The following is a 21,313-nucleotide window of genomic DNA, read 5'->3' as shown; positions in this document are numbered from 1 at the left end:
TAACGAAGCCCAGCAAGATACCAGATCTAACCACAGCCGACACGATCTTATGGGAACCAACGCCTCTATAAGCGATCCCCTAACCGCTAAGTTAACCTTTTACTGAGTCCAGTAGGTCAATGAGTAAACTGCACTGTATACTTCACATGATTCCAACCAGTTCAACCTGCAATCTCTCTTAGTTTTGATTTACTAAGGGAAAATAATTTCGGGAGTCTCTAAAAACAGACATCATTAAATACCTTTTCGATTCACGTCAATAAAACTTGTTTTTATTGTATATAAAAGAAATTATTATAAATCACTCAATTTATTTTTTAAATGACCGCTTAATGAAAAAAATGTTAGGAAATATGCCTAGTTTGTTAATTATTAGTTAAATTATCACAAAAAATATTTTTGCGTTGATAAATGAAAACAAACACGTATACATAAAATAAAACAAAACATTTAAATATTTTGTTTAGAAATATCTTCTATTTCAATTAGAACATGTTTTAAACCCTACATTTGATAAAATCAGGAAGGATTTTCATATATTTTTAAAAGTAGAGTTGAACACATATTGACTTCATAGAAATCCTGCTACTCCAGGGTGGATGATACTTCAAATTAACCTTAAATATTAATTTAAATTAAACTTTTTAAATATTGCTCGATTTAACTATCCTAAAGTTTCCTTTTCCCGTTTTAAGCAAATATTTCAAAAGTGATATAGGGCCGTCATTTCCCGGGGTCTTAGCGGGGCGGTTACGGCGGGGAGGATTGCCTTTTCTTCTTGTGTTATAATCTTGTGAGATTGTGATGTATACATCGACCAACCTACTCGCTATAATTGTCTGTTTAAAAAGTCAGATAAGTAAGGCTACCATGGGGGGTGGGAGTGGAGGGTTTCATGCCGTTTTTCAATTTCAGGCGCTTTTTAAATATTGCTATTTAATCAATATTTAATTACATAACATTCGGGCTTAGTTTTAATTAAATTCTTTATCAACTAGATATATTACGTATATTTGTTGTGTTTTATAGACAAGGTAATGGATGACATGATTTATTTTATTTTTTATTTCAGGAATTGAAGTTATCTTATTAAAAAAATACATTTAGTAAGCCTTTCTAGAATATTAAAGTACAAAAGGGCAAGGAATTAAAAAAAAAAAAGTACTGCTCAAGTAGAAAAAAAAAGGACGTCTGGTTACATATAATCGAGTAGTTCTATTTGAAATCAAAAACAATTCACAGATAGTTTTAATCCTCAGATTAGACACGGTTAAATATTTCAGATTAAATACATAATTAAATTACTATTGAGATCTTAGAAAGTACGGGGACAAAGGATTAAACATTTTCATTTATTCCGTTTCTGGTTTTTCAGAGAGAAAATACAGATGAACATAGTGAAAATTATTTTTTAAAGATACTTTTAACGATATATTTATATTTTTAAGTCATAGTGAAATTTTTATATGAAGAAAAGGTTAAAAAAAATGAATGGACACCCATCAACTTTTGAGAAAGTAAGTCAAATGGAGGGGTCAAACAACTGAAAAAAATTATATGAAACGTGACGAAGGTGACTGGAATCTTGTGACGGGCAGAAAGTTTACTCCACAACTCAACAGGGTCCCAAGGAAGAAAATGACAAGTACAACCGTCCATTACTTTTACACAATAGTTAAATATTGTTCATCAGATAGCAACAAGACGGAACACAAACACTGAAAGAGAAAATTAGCAACAACTCGCTATCTTAGGATAGGTTTAGAAAGTAAATTTATCTTGAGATATAATGAATGATGTCCTTAAAAAGGAACTAAAGATGAATGAAAATAACGTCATACAATGAACATGTTATGTGCCATTTCAGTAAAAATTGACATCTATATTTTTAGAATTACTTTCAATACGTATTTCTACATAACACATTATGCAACTCATGCTAACCTCCTAAATGTGCTTAAATGTTATTTGCTAAAACAAGTTTATACATCCTTTAACAAGTTTAGCATTAAACAACCTTTAACAAGTTTTGTAAACTTGTGTGGTTGCTCGATTTAATTTCCCTTAAAAAAAAAAGAAATGTTTTTTTAAATCACAATAAATACGCTGACAGTGTTCTGAAATAATAAATAAAAGTAATAAACACCTGAAATAAAAACCTCACAATAACCTTCTCTGCTAGTTTTACTCTAGCACTACTCTCCTTTGAAGCAAAAGTGAATCCAAAAATGGCAACACCCACGAAACGCAGGTTTATATTAAGGTTAATAGGTACGTCCGCCATTGTAATATAAACGGATACAGAAGGCAGCCAGTGGTTGGCTCGTACTTCTACTCTGCCACGATCCAGAAAGGCAAATAACCTTTTGGCTTCACTTTTTCAGCAAGTTAACCCACTCCATTATACCCCTTCCTCCAAGCTGTAGTACTCGTTGCGTGAATACATCTAACAAAGCTATTTTAATTTTTAGATAATAATGTTTAACATATTACATAAAATATTTAATATATCATTTAATATTTAATTATCTTAAACCTTAAAGACTGGTAATTTTCACACGGTGAAATAGAGTTTTGCACTTTAAAATAGAGCTAAATAAACATTATATCCAATTTTTCTCAGATTAATATATTTGTAACAATACATTATCATCCAATTATGCCTTCATTTGTGAATCAAAACCTTACTTCTTTCAGTAACGCAGTTAGAGACAGAGTAACTGGCGTCAGAGCAAAGAGGATAAGGTGCACTCACGGATTTAGTGCTTGATTGGGTCTGGCATCGGATACCTCTTGGCAAAATGAAAGCTCTTTACAACAAGCTAACTTATCTTTATTTCTTATTTTCAGGACGGAATATTATGAGACAATCAACAAAATAAATTTCGCAATAGTTAATACTTGTTCTGGTATAGTGCATTACATACGAAATTTACGACATTCGCAACAAGAAAAACCAGTTCAAGACAAAAAGAGGCAGTACATATCATACTGATTTTCAATAATACAACTAAAATATACAGAGTTGTATAAAATATAATCTGGACAAGCGGTTATATAACATAATTGAAGTTTTTCCTTCAATAAATTGAAGATCAGGTACCTACCTCTCTATAGAGGTTGTATGTGCCTGGGACATCCCAGCCGATATAATCTCGCGGATATAATATACCGATTTTTATTAAACCCCGCCCAACTTTTAGATGAGAATGAAACCAGCTGGAGAAATGGGGCTGACCCAGTAATTGAGATCGATTGTAAACAAAAGAAACGGCTTTAGAACAAAAACTGGAAATGGACACCGTTAGCGACCAGCCAGCTAGAGACAATGGTCTACTAATTCCATGTGGTCTACCAGGCGGCGGCACTGTTCTACTTCGATTCATCCTCCATTCCACAAGTTTTTATCTTATTTTTGGTCAACACTACAGTCAAGAATTCAGATTAGTTTTCAAGAGCGTACCCAAAATCAAAACAAAGAATGGGGGCAAGCCATAGTCGATAGGGTTGTGAAATTTCTGCACGGTAAAGGGAATTGAAACCAAAATTTCAAAAAAAAATTCTCTAGCAGTGCTTTATTTGTTGTTACAATCAGTATTTGCTTGAAAAAAACAAAATTTTATTAAATTGATAATTTTCTTTAATTCTGAGGGGGAGGTGTGGAAAAGCTAATTGTTTTTTAATATGAAGGTTGAAAAGGAATATTTTTATGAAGAATATTTGCCATAATGACTATACCAAATTTGGTCCGCTGATATGATCCAAAAACCCGATTACGTATTTATATTATGCATGTGTTATTAATAATCTGTTTAAATGAATTTATCTAATTTGTAAAATTTATTATAAAACAATTTCTTAAAATGTATGATAATTTTTGTAATGTATTCAATCCTAACAATACACTGATAATAACCCTTTACATTATAATCCAGTAACCCCTGCTTAATAGATCTTTCTTACAATTCTTAGACCCTCTAAACATCATCAATAAGATGTATTTGAGTGGAAAACTCAACAACATGTCCTGATAATACCGCCACACTAACCCAAAGCTCTGCAGTATCTAAACTCTTACCACCACCAACTAAGAGCCGTGTAATTAAAATCTTCAACGGTTCCGAGGTTCACCCTGAGAGCAAAGCTGTTCGGCTCTCATCTCTTCCAGTTTAGTCAGTTCAAGATGCTTGATTACTTAACTCACAATGGGATTTCACAAAGTGGCTAATGAATCGATATAACTAATCAACTATTTAGTAATTAAATCTTTTTATAGCTTTTTTATGTTTATAAATGATTTTTTTTTAACCTAACACGTAGTTTTTAGTAAACAGGGCAGAGTTGGACTAATTGTACATTAGTATTGAGTATCAGATAAATATATAAACATTTTACCCAACATTTCTTTGCGGAATGATTTAAAATACCCGTTCTAGCTGTATAAAACCTTCCAGAGCAAGAATCGTAAACATTTTTATGACAAGCTACGAATGCTTAAAATTATCACCGACAATAGCGAAGCCTAAAGGAAAGTAATGTGTTCAGGAGTGTCACATGACCTGCTATTTCTAGGTTTGTAATAATTTATAAACAAATGCCTGAACCAATTTGTAAGTTTAAAGGCTAAGTTTATTCACTGGAATTTCATGCTTTTTTTGATAACATTTGAACTTAAAATACTGTAATTAATGTTGTTTGTTTGTTGCTTTGAACCAATTGATTTCTATATTTGATATTTCAAGTTAGATGACTAGGGCTCCAGTTGAGAGTAATTTGAAAATACTTTCGATTATTACAATTTCATTTAACCAACATACAAATGGCCATCATACGCATGCTACAGGATTTGTAACGGAAAACCTATACTTCTCATAAGGAACAACTAACACTACAATAGAAAGTAATATATAATTATAATCTTATATATCAGTTAAAATTTTACATCCTTGGCAGTTTATTAGTATTTATAATTCTTCTCGCAATAATACTCATATTTCCTGGGAATGACTCCCTACTGCATTTCGTAATTGCATTCATTCTGAAATGCGAACTTCTTTAACGAGAAAGTAAAGATTACGAGGTAGTTGAGGTCAGGTTAACTCAAATATTATCTAAACCGTTGTCAACTTCCTCCCTCATCAAAAGCTGAACCGAATAGACGATTGCTGACACTTGCTTAGTGACAGCGAACTAAGCGTAGAAGAACGCGTAGGAATACGAAATGGCAAGTCAGCCCCGCAGTCACGCTGGGTGGTTCCCATAGAGGCCCAGGATGGGAACGGTACCGCCACAGTTTGCTGATGATGCTACCGAAACTGCGATAGTTATATAGCCGTGATTTGGAGATTTCGCGGTGTCTCTGTGCTTTCTTGATTGCCCAGTATCCTGGCAACACCTCACCTCAGGATTAGCAAAGCTGTGTAAAGCCTTCGACGTCAGTTATATATATCCATAAAATTGTTTTGGTTTATTTTAGGTATAAAATACCAAACATGTTATTATTGTTCCTACTCTTGGTGAATTCAAGAATGCCAGACAAAACACAAATAAAGGCCTCCTAAGCACGTAATTCAGTGCAGTATATCATCCTCGCCACTTCTAAAAGGTACGTACACAACTATCAAGGTGTGAAAATAAAATATACAGAAAGAAATGTGTTTTAAATATATCCCAATCAAGAAAAATAATTATTATTCATACATAAATTAGTGGATGGGACTTTATAAAATAGATATTGGACCATTTTCTAACGGATCCCCGCTTTGGAGTCAAGGAAAATACATTTGCATATACGTAAGCGAAAGTATTGAATGTAATCTACCTATTTTAATTTAATAATACAATTTATATTGGGCCATTTTTACACCAATTTCCTATTTTCATCCATGTTGGTCTAACTCATATAGGTGTGCCAAGGAAATAAGTCTATGGACGCGTAAAAGGAAATTGTCTTCATCAAAATTAGAATAACAGTAGAAGCTGTAATTCAGAAGGATATGGACCCAAATTGCTGTCCTTGCTGCCCAAATTCACAGAACAAAAAGTTCATTTTCATGAATACAAAGCTTCGCTATGAAGCTAACATAATAGTTATTGAAATTGAACGAGTTCAACTTTATAGTATTTTATAAATAGAAAAGTAATGGACTGCGTCAGAGTGAAAACCGTGGTTGATAGAAACTTTCTAAATAAACTACGAAAAATTGTTATCTGACAATTATAAAGGAATAAATCAGAAGGTTATAGAGAAATTTTTACTATTCGCCTTTTCCCACAAGAAATGGTAATGTCGATGATGAAGTTAGTTACATTAGTACGTGAAATTAGTACATTAGTTGGCTAAAATTAATATTAACAGAACGACTAAAAATTTTAGCAGGAATAAATTTATATCTCTTTCTATATTGAGGACTCTGATTGTCAATTGGATTGAGCATTGGATTGAAAATTGGAAAACGAAGAAACCGCCCTAAAAAAAGTATAAGGAGATTATAAATTTATTAGGCTCAATGGTAATTGCAATAATTAAAATATTAATTATATTATAGTGGTGAAAGAAAAAGTGAGTCGCACACTTTTTTGAAAATATTGATTTATGGCAATATCTCCAAAGTCAAATCGGTTATAATAGTGGCGAAGCTCATAACTCTCTTATTAGTCACACTAGCACGTTTTTATAGAAGTATTATAGTGTGACTACATCCAAAAAACACTCTATTTTTGGTGTTTTTTTTTTTTTTTTTACTTTCCGTAAAACTACGTGATTTTAACTCTTCATAATTACTTGTTAGTTGTTTTTTAAAGGACATATTTTTTTTGAAATGGGAGAGTTTTGTTTTGAATCTTTTTTAAAATCAGTTTTTGATTATATTTAACAGTCAGAGAAATATGAAAACCTCAGTGATACCATACCTAACAAATGAAGAGGATTTAGATAAAATTCATGAGTGAAAAATTAGTATCGTAAATGACTTGTCTTTTCAAGTAATATCCTCTAGAAAAATATTACGTAAAATATAAGCATTTAATTTTACTCAGTCTGTAACATCTTTGAATGAAAAGTGGTGTATCTCAGAGAGATACCACCTTTTCCACCAAAATATTTCTTTAAACTCCTAAAGCTTGTTTGAAGAAGTGGTGTATCTCAATTAAGGTCTTAAAACATCCATCCAAATATTTTTTTTAAAGATGCTACAAACAAATTTAAAATAAACTTATAATAAATCAGTTTTTACTAAATATATGGTATATGGTTAAATACATTTTTTACAGCACTTCATTCTACGAACAACATTATATTGACTTCCACCTCCATTCCTTTCTCTCCCTCAGTTCTTGCTTCAGCAATAGTTCAATCATTAAAATATTTGGAAAAGTAATAAAACAAACAATCAAAAAGCATTATTAGGAAGTGTTAACATTTATGCCAATGAACTGGACGATTAGGCCGAATAAGAGGGACCTTGGACGGCTGACCCAGAGCCGAAGGCACGCTCCAGTTGGCAGAGATCTTTATGTATGTTCTCCACTACCTCGCTGTTCTACCTCTATGCTTCGATAGAGATTAAACTACAATTAATTCATTAATCAACTGCCGTTTTAGCACGAATCAGGCCATAATGGCGGAAACTGGTTTAGTAACGTTTTCAGGAAGTAGCTGATAATTATTCCACTTTCCATCCTCTCTTACTGCCCTTTATACGGGCACATTTTACGTTTATAAACAAAATATTTGGTTTGAAAACACGAGATTTCGGCAATTTCACAAGTCAAGTGGGGACATGAAAAAGATTTTGGTAGAATATTTTAAAAAAATTTCATTACTTATGTTTTAGGGAGCTGATTACGAATTTCAACTTTGCCAATTTTAATTTTTCGGCAATTATAAAAAAAAAATTCCAAAGAAACAAAATTTTCGTACTACATTCTGTCTTATGATCAGACTTTTATCGGTTAATAAATATAATAAGAATTGTAGATAATTTACTCTTGCTTAATTTAATATAATACCAGCTATTCGAATAAAGCTTGGTTTTTAAGTTCTTATAAAAAAAATTGTTTATGGGTATTTTTTTTTTTAATATTATGCAAAATAAAATGTGGAAAATTAACAAATCGTAATAAGCATCTTAGAACCAAAATCGAACCAAATTGAATAAAAATGTATTTAAATTGAGCAGCATTGAAAAAAGTTGCTAAAACTGGAAATTTGTCATGTATATCCGTTGTTGATCATCAGTATCTTATATCGCTATAGTGTTTTATTTAATGGGTTCCAAATTCAGTAGATTTATCAATCTAACTTTCCGCATCCTTACTTATTGTTAATTTGAAAGAGCTAAATAGAAGATTTCAGACGATAGACAATTCAAAGTCAAATTTTAAGTCATGTTTAAATTTTTATGATTTCCAGCAGGCATTTATGTGGCAAAATAAACTGTGAAAAAAAGTCAAAAGTATAAATACATATATTTTAATTATACGGAATTTCAAATTAAAGCAAAACACTTTATTTTAGAGTGACAATTTTTTAACTGCCTTACGCTGGTTGACTGTTATTTTGTTTTTTTTGTGGTCCCGTCACATTGTGAGGCAGAGCGGATTTTCCGTTCCTAATTTATAAATTTAATACCACCAACCAATGTGATGATATTTTTGAATCATGTTGGAATAAGACAAATATTTCCATCATTAAAGCTTCCTCTTGGTAATGTTATAAAAGTAATCTCATTGATATTTTTCGTAGTCCCGTTCAGTAATTAATGAGCAAAATAAAGTTAATTCTCTATGTATTTATAATTTAATATATAATATATCAGGCAAATATACATGTAGTCATGGGCATCATGCCGTAAAATTAATACAATGAAAATGCCGACGTTCTTAAATATAACCCTATATCCAACCGAAGAAATTGATCTGTTTGTGAAATTTAGAAGTAGCCGAAAACCAGGGTGAAAGGAGAAACAGACAGTGGCGAAAAAAGGTCGGAAGGTTGAAAGAAGATTCCATGGACAGGGAGGAGTAAGAGCGTGCCGGATGTGTGGCATATGGACATGATTGAGTTGGACATGGTCGGGAGGCAGTGAATGCCACCACACAATGACGAACCTGGATATCTAGGCTAACGCAGGCAGATCTCGAGGATATCCAGCCTGTGGGCGGCCACAATGGGTAATAACATCATGGATTATTGAGCTTGTCTATGGGGATCATCAGTCTGCTGGTGCTGGTCAGGCGGCGAGGTGAGGGATTCGTTCCGCCGGTAAAAAGGTGAATTACATAGTCTATCATTACGAGTGTCTCTGAAGACCGAAGTTGGGCACCAAACGAAGGCTCGGGAGAGGGAGAAAATGAAACTCAACGAAAGGTCAAAAATCTTCGAATTTTTAAGTAGAATGATTAAGAAATATGGAGAGTATGTATATATGGTATGAAAGAGGATATGACATATTGAGAAGTTCTATGAAGAATTAAAGGGAAAAATTAACGAAAAGCCAACAAAGTAACAAAATGGAATAATAAAGAAAGTTGTGGAAATAAAAAATGTTAAATCATTGAAAGTTTAAAAAAAAAAAAAAAACATTAATTTCTAGTAATGTTATGTAAATTAGTAACAACTAAAATTTCAGTGTAAGCTAATGCATATCAAGAGGACTCGGAGCAACATGAAATTGAATATCAGATATATTGTCGCCGCTGTACCCTCGTTGGGTTAGAAACATTTGACAACACCCTTTTTAGGTTAAAAAAATTCGCAGTACCGGGCTAAAGCATTCCTCAGGAATCTTGTAAGAATAAAAACGCGAATCAGACTTTGGAACATTTTGAAAACTTGGGAAAAGAAGAAAAATGGTTTTACCTTTATGAAACTATGACAGAAGTAAAATCACTTACACTGTCTAACCCCAACTTAAATTAAATCCGTTTAACTGTTAAATTAAAAATGTAATAGCGAAAATTCAAATATTATTGTTGTGGTCCTCTGCCTTACAATTGCGACACTCAGTTTGAGAAACCCTGATATAGAGAAAGGGCAGCTACCTTAGCATACATATTAGCATAAACATATATATTAGCATATACGTAGCATTTAGCTACCTCCTTTTGGCAGCAAATTCTTTCATTATAAAAATCGTTATTAAAAACATCGCTAGCATGTAAAACATACATAAGTTCGGTGAGTAAAGTTAATGCCATTTAGTTTTAAGATAAAACAGGAAAAACAAAAGGCTTCTTTTTAAGATCGAGAGATCAGTTTTTAGAATTTGGATAGTACTCATCAGGTGCATCAAAATTTGGACTAGGTCAAGAATTGAAGGAATCCAGTAAGATACGATTGTACCTAAAGAAATCATAGTTAATAATACAATATACCTAAAGCATATAGACAACGGACTGAGATAGGCGTGTATGCTGATAGTGAACCTTTGGTAAACTAACACATTTACTCCTGAAACACTCTATTTAACATACCAACGTTATTTATACCTTAAATCTTGAATAACTTGTGTTTGAAGAATCTTTTAACAATAATCTAGAAATTGAGAGCCAATGGAACGGTGTTGAAAACCTCAACCCTTAACACTAGGGTTGTTTTGTTAGTTTCGTAATACACAGTTCATTATCGCCGGAATTGACAACCACTAAATCAACAGTCCTCTCTAGCTTTCTCACAGATATTATGTTTTTCGATATCAGATGCTGTGCAACTAAATACCAACAACGTTCCATCGACAATGATGCAAATACAAAAGAAGGGTTTCCTGCCTGGTTGCATTTGAGCGGCACCAAAGAGATGGAAAAGAAACAAACGACCAGTGAAGCGAGATAGGAAGGAAATAAAAAAGTAACGAGATGGTATTTAAAACGGGAGGTCACGCTGCTTCGCTCCAGCCTCCTCTCCAACTCCCGAGGTCTCTCTTTACCAATTTTTCGATAAATCACAAGGATGCGCTAAGTGAAAGGTGCATATCCCTCAGTCATTGCATGTTTGCAGGGAAATATCGAAGAAAAGAAAAAATGGAGATATAGGTTTGCATTTTGCATTATAAGCTTACACATTTTCCGTCACATTCCTATACAGTTCACTGCTGTTTTTGTTCTTTACATATCAGAAACAAATCGTGAAAAAAAATCACGATCTTGCTCAAATGATTACATTTTTTTAATATTTTTTTATTTTTATTATTTCCACCTGTAAGCAGCTCATGGTATCTCTGCAAGCTGGCTGAGAGTTGTTTCCCACCATATTCACGAGATAATCTACAAGATATAATAATCTATACAAATTTCAGTTTTGCTTATCCATTTAAAAATAATGCAGTAATAATAATTATGGTCATGTTTATTAAGTATATTAAACTAATAAATGCTTCGCAATTGCAAGATTAGAAGATGAATATAGATTCAATGAACATTATGGAAAGTTCATATCCCTAATGACTGTATTTATTTAAAATTATACAATTACGTTTATATTATTATTATAATTTGTCAACATAAATTCAACTACACATATGTAATAACGAATTTCTTTTATCATGTTTTTTTTTAATCTGTTTTGGTCTGTTAAGTCATCATTCTGTTAAGTCAAGGCTCTATCTAATAAAAAATCCGTCAATTTTACTACAGAGGAATATGCGAAAAATAATTTTCCTTGATAAAATCCTGCATTCAGTCTTTCTTACTACAATGATATTGCCAAATGAAGTAATTAAAAAATATATTCCATACACAGAATAAAATAATAAACAGCTCAAAATTTCATTTGTCGGAAGTTCAAATGGTTGAACATGCAACATTTCCCAAAGAGCAGCCAGCTTGCGAGTATCAAACAAACAAAAAAACACAATTGATACATTACCAGTATCTTGTAATAATTAAAAAACGCTGACATCGAGAGGACATTCACTGCTTTGATAAATAAATAAATATAAAATTCTGGTGTGTCTACTCGCTATCATTACCGCTTTTATTAATTTATTTATCTCCAACGCTTCGGCCAATCTGGTTGGCTATTATCAAGAGTAATTTAAATTTTCGATTTCACACCCAATTTAATACAGTTATTTAAACTTTTTTTGCATCAACATCCTGCAATATTTATTATTTTAATTGATAATATGATTCATTGCTGACTATACTATCAACACCATACTCTCGAGATTGAATGATGATTGGTTCCATATACTCAAATAGAACGATATAGAACGCGATTGAAGCCGAGTACAAGCTCTAAGGATCGTGTTATTCTTTTCATCTCGCCTCACTATTACTTTGATATCAGAAGGTCTCGAAACGTTTTAGCTCATTGGCCATGGAGATTCCTCCGCTAAGTCCCAAGGGCCAAGATAACTAAGTATCTCAACCAACATACTCATGATAATAATTATTATCGTTATCTTAGCCATTCCTTTTTTAATTGACCGTTAATTAAAAATATCTGATCATAATTTATACGATTTAGCTGCGGTATAAATTTGGTACCTACGGCAGTGGTTGCAGGCCTCAGTTTATTAATCTGGTTAGTAAAAGTTTATATCAGAAGTAATCATTAATTCATAACTTTTCCATTTTTTAAAGTATATTGTTTATTGTAGCAAATAGCTGCTTAATATGATGTTATATTGGTAATGATAGTTATGAATCGTCCTCCTGAGCCATTCAGAATATTTTGCACTTACGTTCCTCCGGAGCACGCCACACCTGGAGAAGTCGCTGACCCTGAGGAGGTAGCTCTGCCTGGTAGGATCGGCTATGTCCGGGGTGATCCTGCACGCCGGGTGTGTCAGCGGATCTATAGCTCGATCGTCGGCGAACAGGGGGTCTCCCTTGAAGCCTTCTGGTCTCTTCAGCCTCGCCGTTATCGAGTCTGCAGACCGCCCTCCTTCGGCTCCGAAAGTGCACTCGATATCTGACACTGCAACAAATAGAGGTTTCGGTTTCATCTAATTGTTCACTAAATTATTTTTTTTTTAATACCTAAAGCTAAAATTAATTAATTAAAAAGAGATACAAAATTTGTTAAGATATAATTACTGGAATTTGACAAAAAACAAAAGCAAAAGTCTCTTAAACATAGTTCAATAAACAACCAGTCAACGTGTTGCCAATTCAGTCATCATCAAAACACAAAATGACATTACATCTCACATCAATAGTCTAAAAAGAAGAGATTATCTTGAGACAGCACATTACTCCAAGCCATATGTTGAAATCTTGATTGGTTAGTAATTGAGTGGCTTAAAGCTTTATTTCTAGAATCTGTCCATGGAATATTCAAACATAAAATAAATAATAAAACTATAAAATAAAATCATAAAAATTATAATACTATAGATTTCGTTTGAATAAAATGAGCTGCTGAGATAAATCACTGAAATTTGTACAGACGTAGAAGGCCAAAATAGAAAGACGCAATAGCAATCTAATGCATAAAATAATTTATAATCTAAGTGTGAACATTTATACATAGTAGGTCTAATACCTAGTAGGCCCGATCCCTAATAGGCCAAATATCTAGTAGGCCTAATACCTAGTAGGCCCGATACCTAGTGACTTAAAGCTTTCTATTCCAATCTTCTCATAGAACATCACATATTGTAGTTTCTGAAGTTAGGCATAGATGCAAATCACAGCAAATCAAAGAAATAAATTTCTATAATATTGATATAGAAATTTATTACTTTATTTTTTATGCTCCGAAAAGAGACTACCCTAATCAATATATAAATTTAGTGATCTAATGTCTTGATTGGTGTTTATAATTAAAAATAAACCTTCGGAGATTATGAGCTTTGCCAGAACAGAAACGAGCTGCTTCGTCTAAAGACTGTATATCGAAGGCGAGTAGAATGACCAATCACAATGATGGAAAACTAATATTCCCTTTTAACTGCATATAGTTCTAAATACATCAAATTACTTCTCATGTGTGTAGAATCACAACCATAACTTCAAAATAGGAAAGCGAATTATGGCTACATGCGAAACACAAGTCCTTTAAATACAGGGACAGCTAGATAAACATTTAAGGTAAATTCGAAGTAATACCTCCACGCCAGAATACCTCAATCAATTGCTAAGTACAATACAGAGTTCTCAAGTTCAATTAATGGACTAAGCTAAACCATGGGCTATGGAGATATGAATATCCTTTTCGAGGCTACATTTTGATCAGCAATCTGACGGTTCACGTAGCATCAGTCCTACACTCAGTCAGTTTAGATTGATACCCTGTACCTCACCTTTCAGAAAATTTTGTTAATAAACTCTGAGTAACGCGGTCTTGAACCAAAGCAGGGAGTTGCAAACCAATTATAAGAGTTATATCACGACCCTGACCCAATTTTTTTAACTCATATTGAAGGTCATGAAGCAGTCTCACTGCTTCTTTTCCATAGCCCATCTATAACTGTTAGGCGTATGCCTAAAGGAAGACCATTACACCCGTAGACGGAGTCATAGAAGACGTTATCGGCCCAGAATAGACAGTACAATACTCCGATAGGCGGCCCCGATGTTCACCAGGCCAGGGTACCGACCTAACGGAAGTCATGCTCTGTAGCCCTGTCTCTCTAAGGGGCTCACTATATCCTAGGTAGTTTCCTCAAAAGAGATTTTAAGAATTATGGAATAATTTTCGACTTTTTTCGTTTATAGACGCATATGTGTCTTTTAAAACTTATGGCCTAATTTTTGACAATAAGCTTTTGAAAGAGAACCCTTGCTTGTAATTCAGAATTCTAGTTTCTTAAGCGTAATACCCTTGACCCTTGGGTGTCCATAAACCTATTAATTTAAGGTCCATGTAAAAATTATAAGTAATAAACAAACCAATTTATCTTTGCCTAGGCCTGTCACAGAGTATGGATTACTTTGATTGAGATTGAAGTAATTTTATGGCAAGTATAATCCGCGTTTTCAAAGTTATCAAATTTTATTTCAGTGCTGGAAAATTTTCCTTCGTTAATTACAGCATAATTAAAAATTTTTCAATCAAATGATCAATTTGTTTCGATTTATATCCGTCACGAGTAGTATTTTTCTCCTCAGATATACTTTCTCCAGAAGAAAGATATCCTCAAGAAAGGTATCCTTTTGCAAGAACATGGCTCCCAGAAGAAGCAACTTGTTGATATCTGTAGGATTTCCAATCAGCTTATAAGGATGCGCCTAATTAAAATAATTCAAGGTAGTATTCACTATTACACATTCAGTTCATAAAAAAGTCATCAACCAGACAAATAATGATAAAATTCTCTCTCTCTAAACATCATACAAATAAAATATATCTAAGAAGAGAGAAAATTTAGTTTTATCAATTGAAATACATTATTTAGATATTATATTATTTAGAAAGATTGAATTAAGTTGTCGCAACAAGAAAAAGGAATTAGGTACTAAGGTTTTTATTTGGACACTTGGAGTGTTGTTGGAAAACATTTCGCTAAAATGAACTTTACGACATGGTTTTTTTAGCAACACTTAAAAATTATAAAAAACCAACAAACTGACTCTATATAGTTTTATTAAAACTAATCTGGACACAACTGTTATTTCACGTACAAAATCTGTTGTCCAAAGACTTAAATCCTTTCAATCTAAATATCATCACGCATCATTCTTATTATCCTCTTCTTAATAAATAAATTATTTAACCTATATCTTTAAATATACTCAGAGAGAATATTGCCGTCATGAATTATTAAGAAATTGTTGTTTCGAAACATGAAAAGATTAATTTTAACTTAACACTGGCAGGTATTGTGATGCACACCGCATCAATTTTTGTTTCTTTAGTATCAAACCACGATATCCTCTGAAATATTTAGGAGACGATGATGAAGAAATTGATTGAACACCTTAAATTCTATGACACCTAAATGTTAAGAAGAGGGCACATTTCTTATAACATCCAACAATTATTAATAACTAATAATAAATAGGGTTACATAAACACTGATTAGTACTTATGGTACGGAATTAGAAATATTAAGATGTGCATTAATTTTATGACAAATCCACAAAAAACAAAAAAAATAAATAAATACCAGAATAAAATAAGAATGATACTTTATATACGACTTACTAGATTTAATAAGGTTAAATAAAGAATATGAATCTTGAAAGTATAAATATGATACAGGTTGATGATAGTTTCCTAAATGTCATTCTATGAATAATAACTAAATTTTAAGTTATATAAAGTTTCAGTTTAGTTGAAGCTAGCAAATCAGATGTCTAAAGAGAATTTATTACAATCACGTCATAATTATTCAATTCGACAACCTAGATTTATAACATATTCACTAAAAAAAAAAAAAGATTTTTTTTAAATAAATAAATCGAATTATTAAATATACTAAGTACTGCAATATGCGCTTACTAGCTCATAAATTCTCGATATATTCCATTTGAAAATATTTATCAAATATCAACGTCAAACCACTATATTTACTAAATATAACACACAAAACTGTGCTGAGGCCATCCTTGCTCTACGTAGCACCTATGCTGACCAACAAAGCACCAAGCTTCAACAGTGTCAGAGCAGTATTATCAGAAGTGTAGTAAGACATAGTTCACTACAAAGAGCTAAGACGGGTATCATACCACGACCTACCGACTGATATAATTTACCAGGAGGAGGCATATCAAATTTTTGAATAGCCTCCAGTGATGTACGAACCCATTATTCAAGACTGACTCTGACAGGACGGTCACAAATATGGCAGACCCACAACAGCCTCAGTCTAGACTGAGGACAAGTAACTAAATTATTTCTGACTCAACAAACCTGGTGAGCCCCGTCACCATCAGACTGACACAAACTACTACCCTTTCCTAAAGGTCTTATTACCTCAGCTCCCTCTTCAAATGCACTAATACCAATGCAGAAAAAGAGGCTACCCTCAACCCGTTTTCCTATCATGATATCAATCCCACGCACCCATAGGGCTTAGAAGAAAAGCAAAAAAAAAAATAGATTTATTCGTTGTATTTAAGGTAATTTTATATTTTCTCTTTCTGACTCTTGAACTCTTTTGAGTAAATACAAACTTATTAATGACTTAAAAAGAACAATTAGAAGCAGAAAGCCCAGTATCAACCGATCGGCCGCTTACTATGGGGCTGATAAGATAGCCCAAGTTAACAGTAATTGGTCTCGTTAAGGCATTCCATGAAAGAACCCTGAATTAAATGGACTACAATCGGAACGGAAAGGTTCACCGTTAATGTTAAGTCTCTCCCTTACACTCATTTACATTTACATAGTCTATCCAAATCCCCTCCTTTATATCTCCCAAAGAGAGAATATACTCCCTTTAGACTACAAAACCTCTAAAAAGGTATTTACTCAAAGCACCTCTGGCATGCATTAAAACTCAAAGAGATTTTATTTACCTTTAACACTTAATATTGTAAAAATATTTAAATAAGTATTATCTTTGGCATAATAGAATTCTGAATTATTTGTTATTGTAAAATAATTCTTTGCTTGCAAGAAAAATACTGAGTTATTCTTTTTTGACTCATTAATTAAATCGAGAATGATTCTTCAGAATCTGACCCGCTTCATAATTCTTATTTATCTAAATAACTGATTTCAAAAGTAATCTCAACTATAAAATATGATTAGAAAGTTTTTAAAAAAAGTCTATCATTTACACAATATAGCTTCCTTCACCACCACTTCCTTTGAGTTGGTAAACAAATTATTTTATTTCAACAAACAGTATAAATATTATTTATTTTTCATAATTCATTTATTTTTAAGTAATTATCACTTATATAACTACAGCTCTGCCCTAAAAGAGTGTTGACTGTCTGAATACTAAAATAAATCAAATTGATCTTTTTTTTATTGCTTCCACGATAAGCAATAAAATAATAATGAGTGCCTAACGAAGGGAGGTTGGTCAAATAGGAACACAGATTTCAAGGAAATATTTTTTGGTGATACTAGGTCAAAAAATATTAGACAAGTGTCCAATGCACTCTGGGAGCCTATAAAAATAAGGGAAGAATATTTCAAATAATTTTAGATATTGTTTATATTATCGTAAGTAGTCTTTGCTCTGTATGCATAATGGTTATTACATACCAATCGGTTTTTTGTAGAATAAGGACAACAGATTGTTTATTGTGACAAATGAGTTTAAGTACACAAAATATTGCAAAAACCACAAATCGCAGCCAGTAAAGTGAACCAAAACATTTTGTTTACAAAATAATCAAGTTAGATTTGCTTTTAGTGTCTCTTAGTTGTTAAATAAGACATGATATAATTAAATAAAAATTTTCATAAAAATAAAAAAAATCCTTAGAATATTGACTTCTCGCAATGGTATCCTTTTACTTTTAACTTTTATTGAAATAAAATATCCTGCCACACTCAAGGACAAAAGGCATTAGGGAAATAAGAACACTATCATCCCATACATACATATCAACTAGAAATAAAAATTGTAGTAAATAATAATGGGTAAAAAAATACAATAAAATAATAAAGTATAAACTAAAATGGATTCAGCCCATTTGAATATATTTTAAAATTCATACTCTTCTATAGGATATAAAGCAGTTTAGAATAAAGACATTTCTAAAACGTTTTATTTTATATCTCCTGTTATAATTTATTTACTTTACTGGAAGGGAATTTTGGTTTTTGTAATATTTTTTTATACATAAACTCATTTAATACAATAAAAAATCTTTTTTCCTAAATCTACACAAAGTGTGGTTGTCATTTAATAACCATTAAATACATGTAGAGCAAAGGTCGAGTGCAATAATATAAAAATGTCTGAAATTATTTAAAATATTTTTCCTTGGCTCCTAGGGCACGTTATTAAGAACTCTCGGACATATGTCCAATGTTTTTCGACCTAATGCGTAGTAACCACCTTTGTAAGCTTTATGAATTGTCAGAGTGAGTGAGGAGCCGACAAGCTAGATATGATTTTATAGATCTCATTTTCCGAAAGTCGCAAGCTGTGGAGGAGTTTTCCATTTTGTGAACTAATATTTTAAATGAACATCGCTGTATTTTTTTCTACAGTATCAAATTATCTTTCACAATTCTTTGACAAATGTGTGAACAAAGGTGCTCCATATACATTAGTCCAGGGCTTCAGGATAGTAGTTATTTGTAATTTTATGTAAAATTGATACTAGACCATTTACATACTTCAAGACTTAATCAAATGTGATTTATCCGATTTTGAAAGAAATACTTTCACCTCATGATAATTTAGCATACAAAATTTAAAAGAAAAAAAAATATAAATTGGAATATGAACTTGATTGATTTTGAAATTCTACACTTCATATATCAATTGACGTTGAAATATATTTTTAAATTCTTCAAAGTTAATAAATCTTCCGGATGACCATAACAAAGTCAGCTCGTAACAGCTAAAGAAAGTGAACGTTCAAAAAGAGCTTCATTCAGAGAAGAGTCTTTCAGGATACGGCATAACTTACACAATTTCATTCATTTTTTTCAATGATTGAAAAAGGTTTCAATCGGTGTTTTTGAGATCCATTTCCAGCGGTTCTTCTAAAACTCCGTTACGAACCTTATCCTCGAGAAGATGACTCATCGATATCCGATTCTGAGGAGTTTATCGATGTTTTTAGTCCGATTCCCGATATAAGAAATCAAGTTACCGCCGTGGGAGAGCTCTGTTTGCTAGCTAACGGTAGGCCGGGGGTAGTTACAGCGATAGTTATTGAATAGGTTGGTAACCGTAATGTGTGAAAGTAAACCGGTATTTATGTAGGATAGAATGACTCGATGTGCATAAGGCATTCATCAAGGTCCACTCCAACCGATCCATGCCTAATGGAACGTGGAACGACCTTAGGTAAAAAATAGAACGATACGGAACGACTATCTGTTCGTAAGTGTGGAAAACTGATAGAAAAGAAATATGGACTGGACAATTTTTAATAGTTTTCATACTGTTTTATACTAATAATAATAAAACTTGTTGTTGGTGTCTAAATAAGATATAGCTAAATTTTACGATAAGGAAAGCATAAAATAAGTCAAAAATTGGTAAAGGAATGAATATCTTACAATTTATTTTTACTGTAAAATGGTATAAATTGATATCATATAATATAAAACATAAATGTTTATAAAAATATCAATATTAATGACACAATTCCTTTTTACTATTAAGTTGTGTTTGTGTTAAACTTTATTTTACATTTTACACTACTACACTAAATTACTATTAAAGTGTTTAGTTGTTATGATAATAGTATTGTCATCCTTAATAATAAATAGATAGCTGTTGAAATGTACAAGGATTAATTTTATCTGGAAAGAGAGTGGCAAGTGAAAGCTGTAAGAGGCACACGTCAGATTTTTTTTAATATAATTGATAATTGGATGGATTAAAGATTAAATTATTTAAAGTTCTTCTAGCTGTAGAGGCACTATATATAAACAATTAATTCAAGTTTTCTACTCCAACAGTTATTTCAAGTTTTCACAGCCACGGACGGTTGGAGTGAGTGGATTTTGGTCTAGCATGATACAGATAAGAATTGATGGAATTTCAGCCGTTCATATTACATCAAAAAATCTAAACAGGATTTCACACATCACGTTGGCCTGAGACGGTTTTAGTGGAGTTGTCGTTAGCGACCACCTTTACAAGGAATGGTGAGAGCATCGAGTCCAATGCATAAAAAGTGGTACCTAAAAATAGAGGGCTATGGAATTTTATAAAATCTATTGATCATAAGGAATCCTAAGAAGATTTCAACTAAGAAAAATCTCAATCTTTTTTCTTAAATTATATGTGGTAAAATATAAATTGTTAAAACAACTGCAATTATAGACTCGAATTTATGTTGTAAAATTATTGAAAGTATGTACTTATTTGCATACTTATCTGAACCATGAAAATATACTATCATTTAAAAAAAAAAATAGAAGAAGATTTCATTGATAAATGCAGCAATGCCACAATGTCTATAGACCGTCACACAGAGAGGTCATCAGGCAACCGGTCCGTTGCACCTTCTTAGGTAAAGGTGTTACGTTGGAACATCTGCTGACCATGTCTCTAGCGACAACTTCGCTTATATCGATCTGCAAAAATCAAAATGATCGAACAACACAAACACTACCTACTCCACTAGGCATTTATTATTCTTTAGTAATTTCATTTAATCCTTCGTAAAATCCTCAATGCTCCTTATTTTCTTACTAATAAAACCACCCATACAGACCTAAATGTTCCTTATGTAACCAATCTAGCCAGAACCCGATATTATTCCTTCCATAATA

General features: G+C 32.2%; 1 protein-coding gene across 1 annotated transcript in view; it reads right to left on the bottom strand.

Moving 5' to 3' along the window:
• The window catches only part of LOC106682763 (uncharacterized), a 76,657-nt gene that overhangs the window by 28,933 nt on the left and 26,411 nt on the right, over positions 1–21,313 (bottom strand). The window contains exon 3 of the mRNA XM_014423801.3: positions 12,687–12,922. Within this exon, the coding sequence (XP_014279287.1) occupies positions 12,687–12,922 (236 nt within the window). The remainder of the gene's footprint in view (positions 1–12,686; positions 12,923–21,313) is intronic.

Source organism: Halyomorpha halys, unplaced genomic scaffold (assembly GCF_000696795.3).
Source record: "Halyomorpha halys isolate HHAL.00 unplaced genomic scaffold, Hhal_1.1 Scaffold441.1, whole genome shotgun sequence".
NCBI lineage: Eukaryota > Metazoa > Arthropoda > Insecta > Hemiptera > Pentatomidae > Halyomorpha > Halyomorpha halys.
The sequence above is the reverse complement of the archived record's forward strand: the minus strand, read 5'-3'. Positions and strand labels throughout refer to the sequence as shown.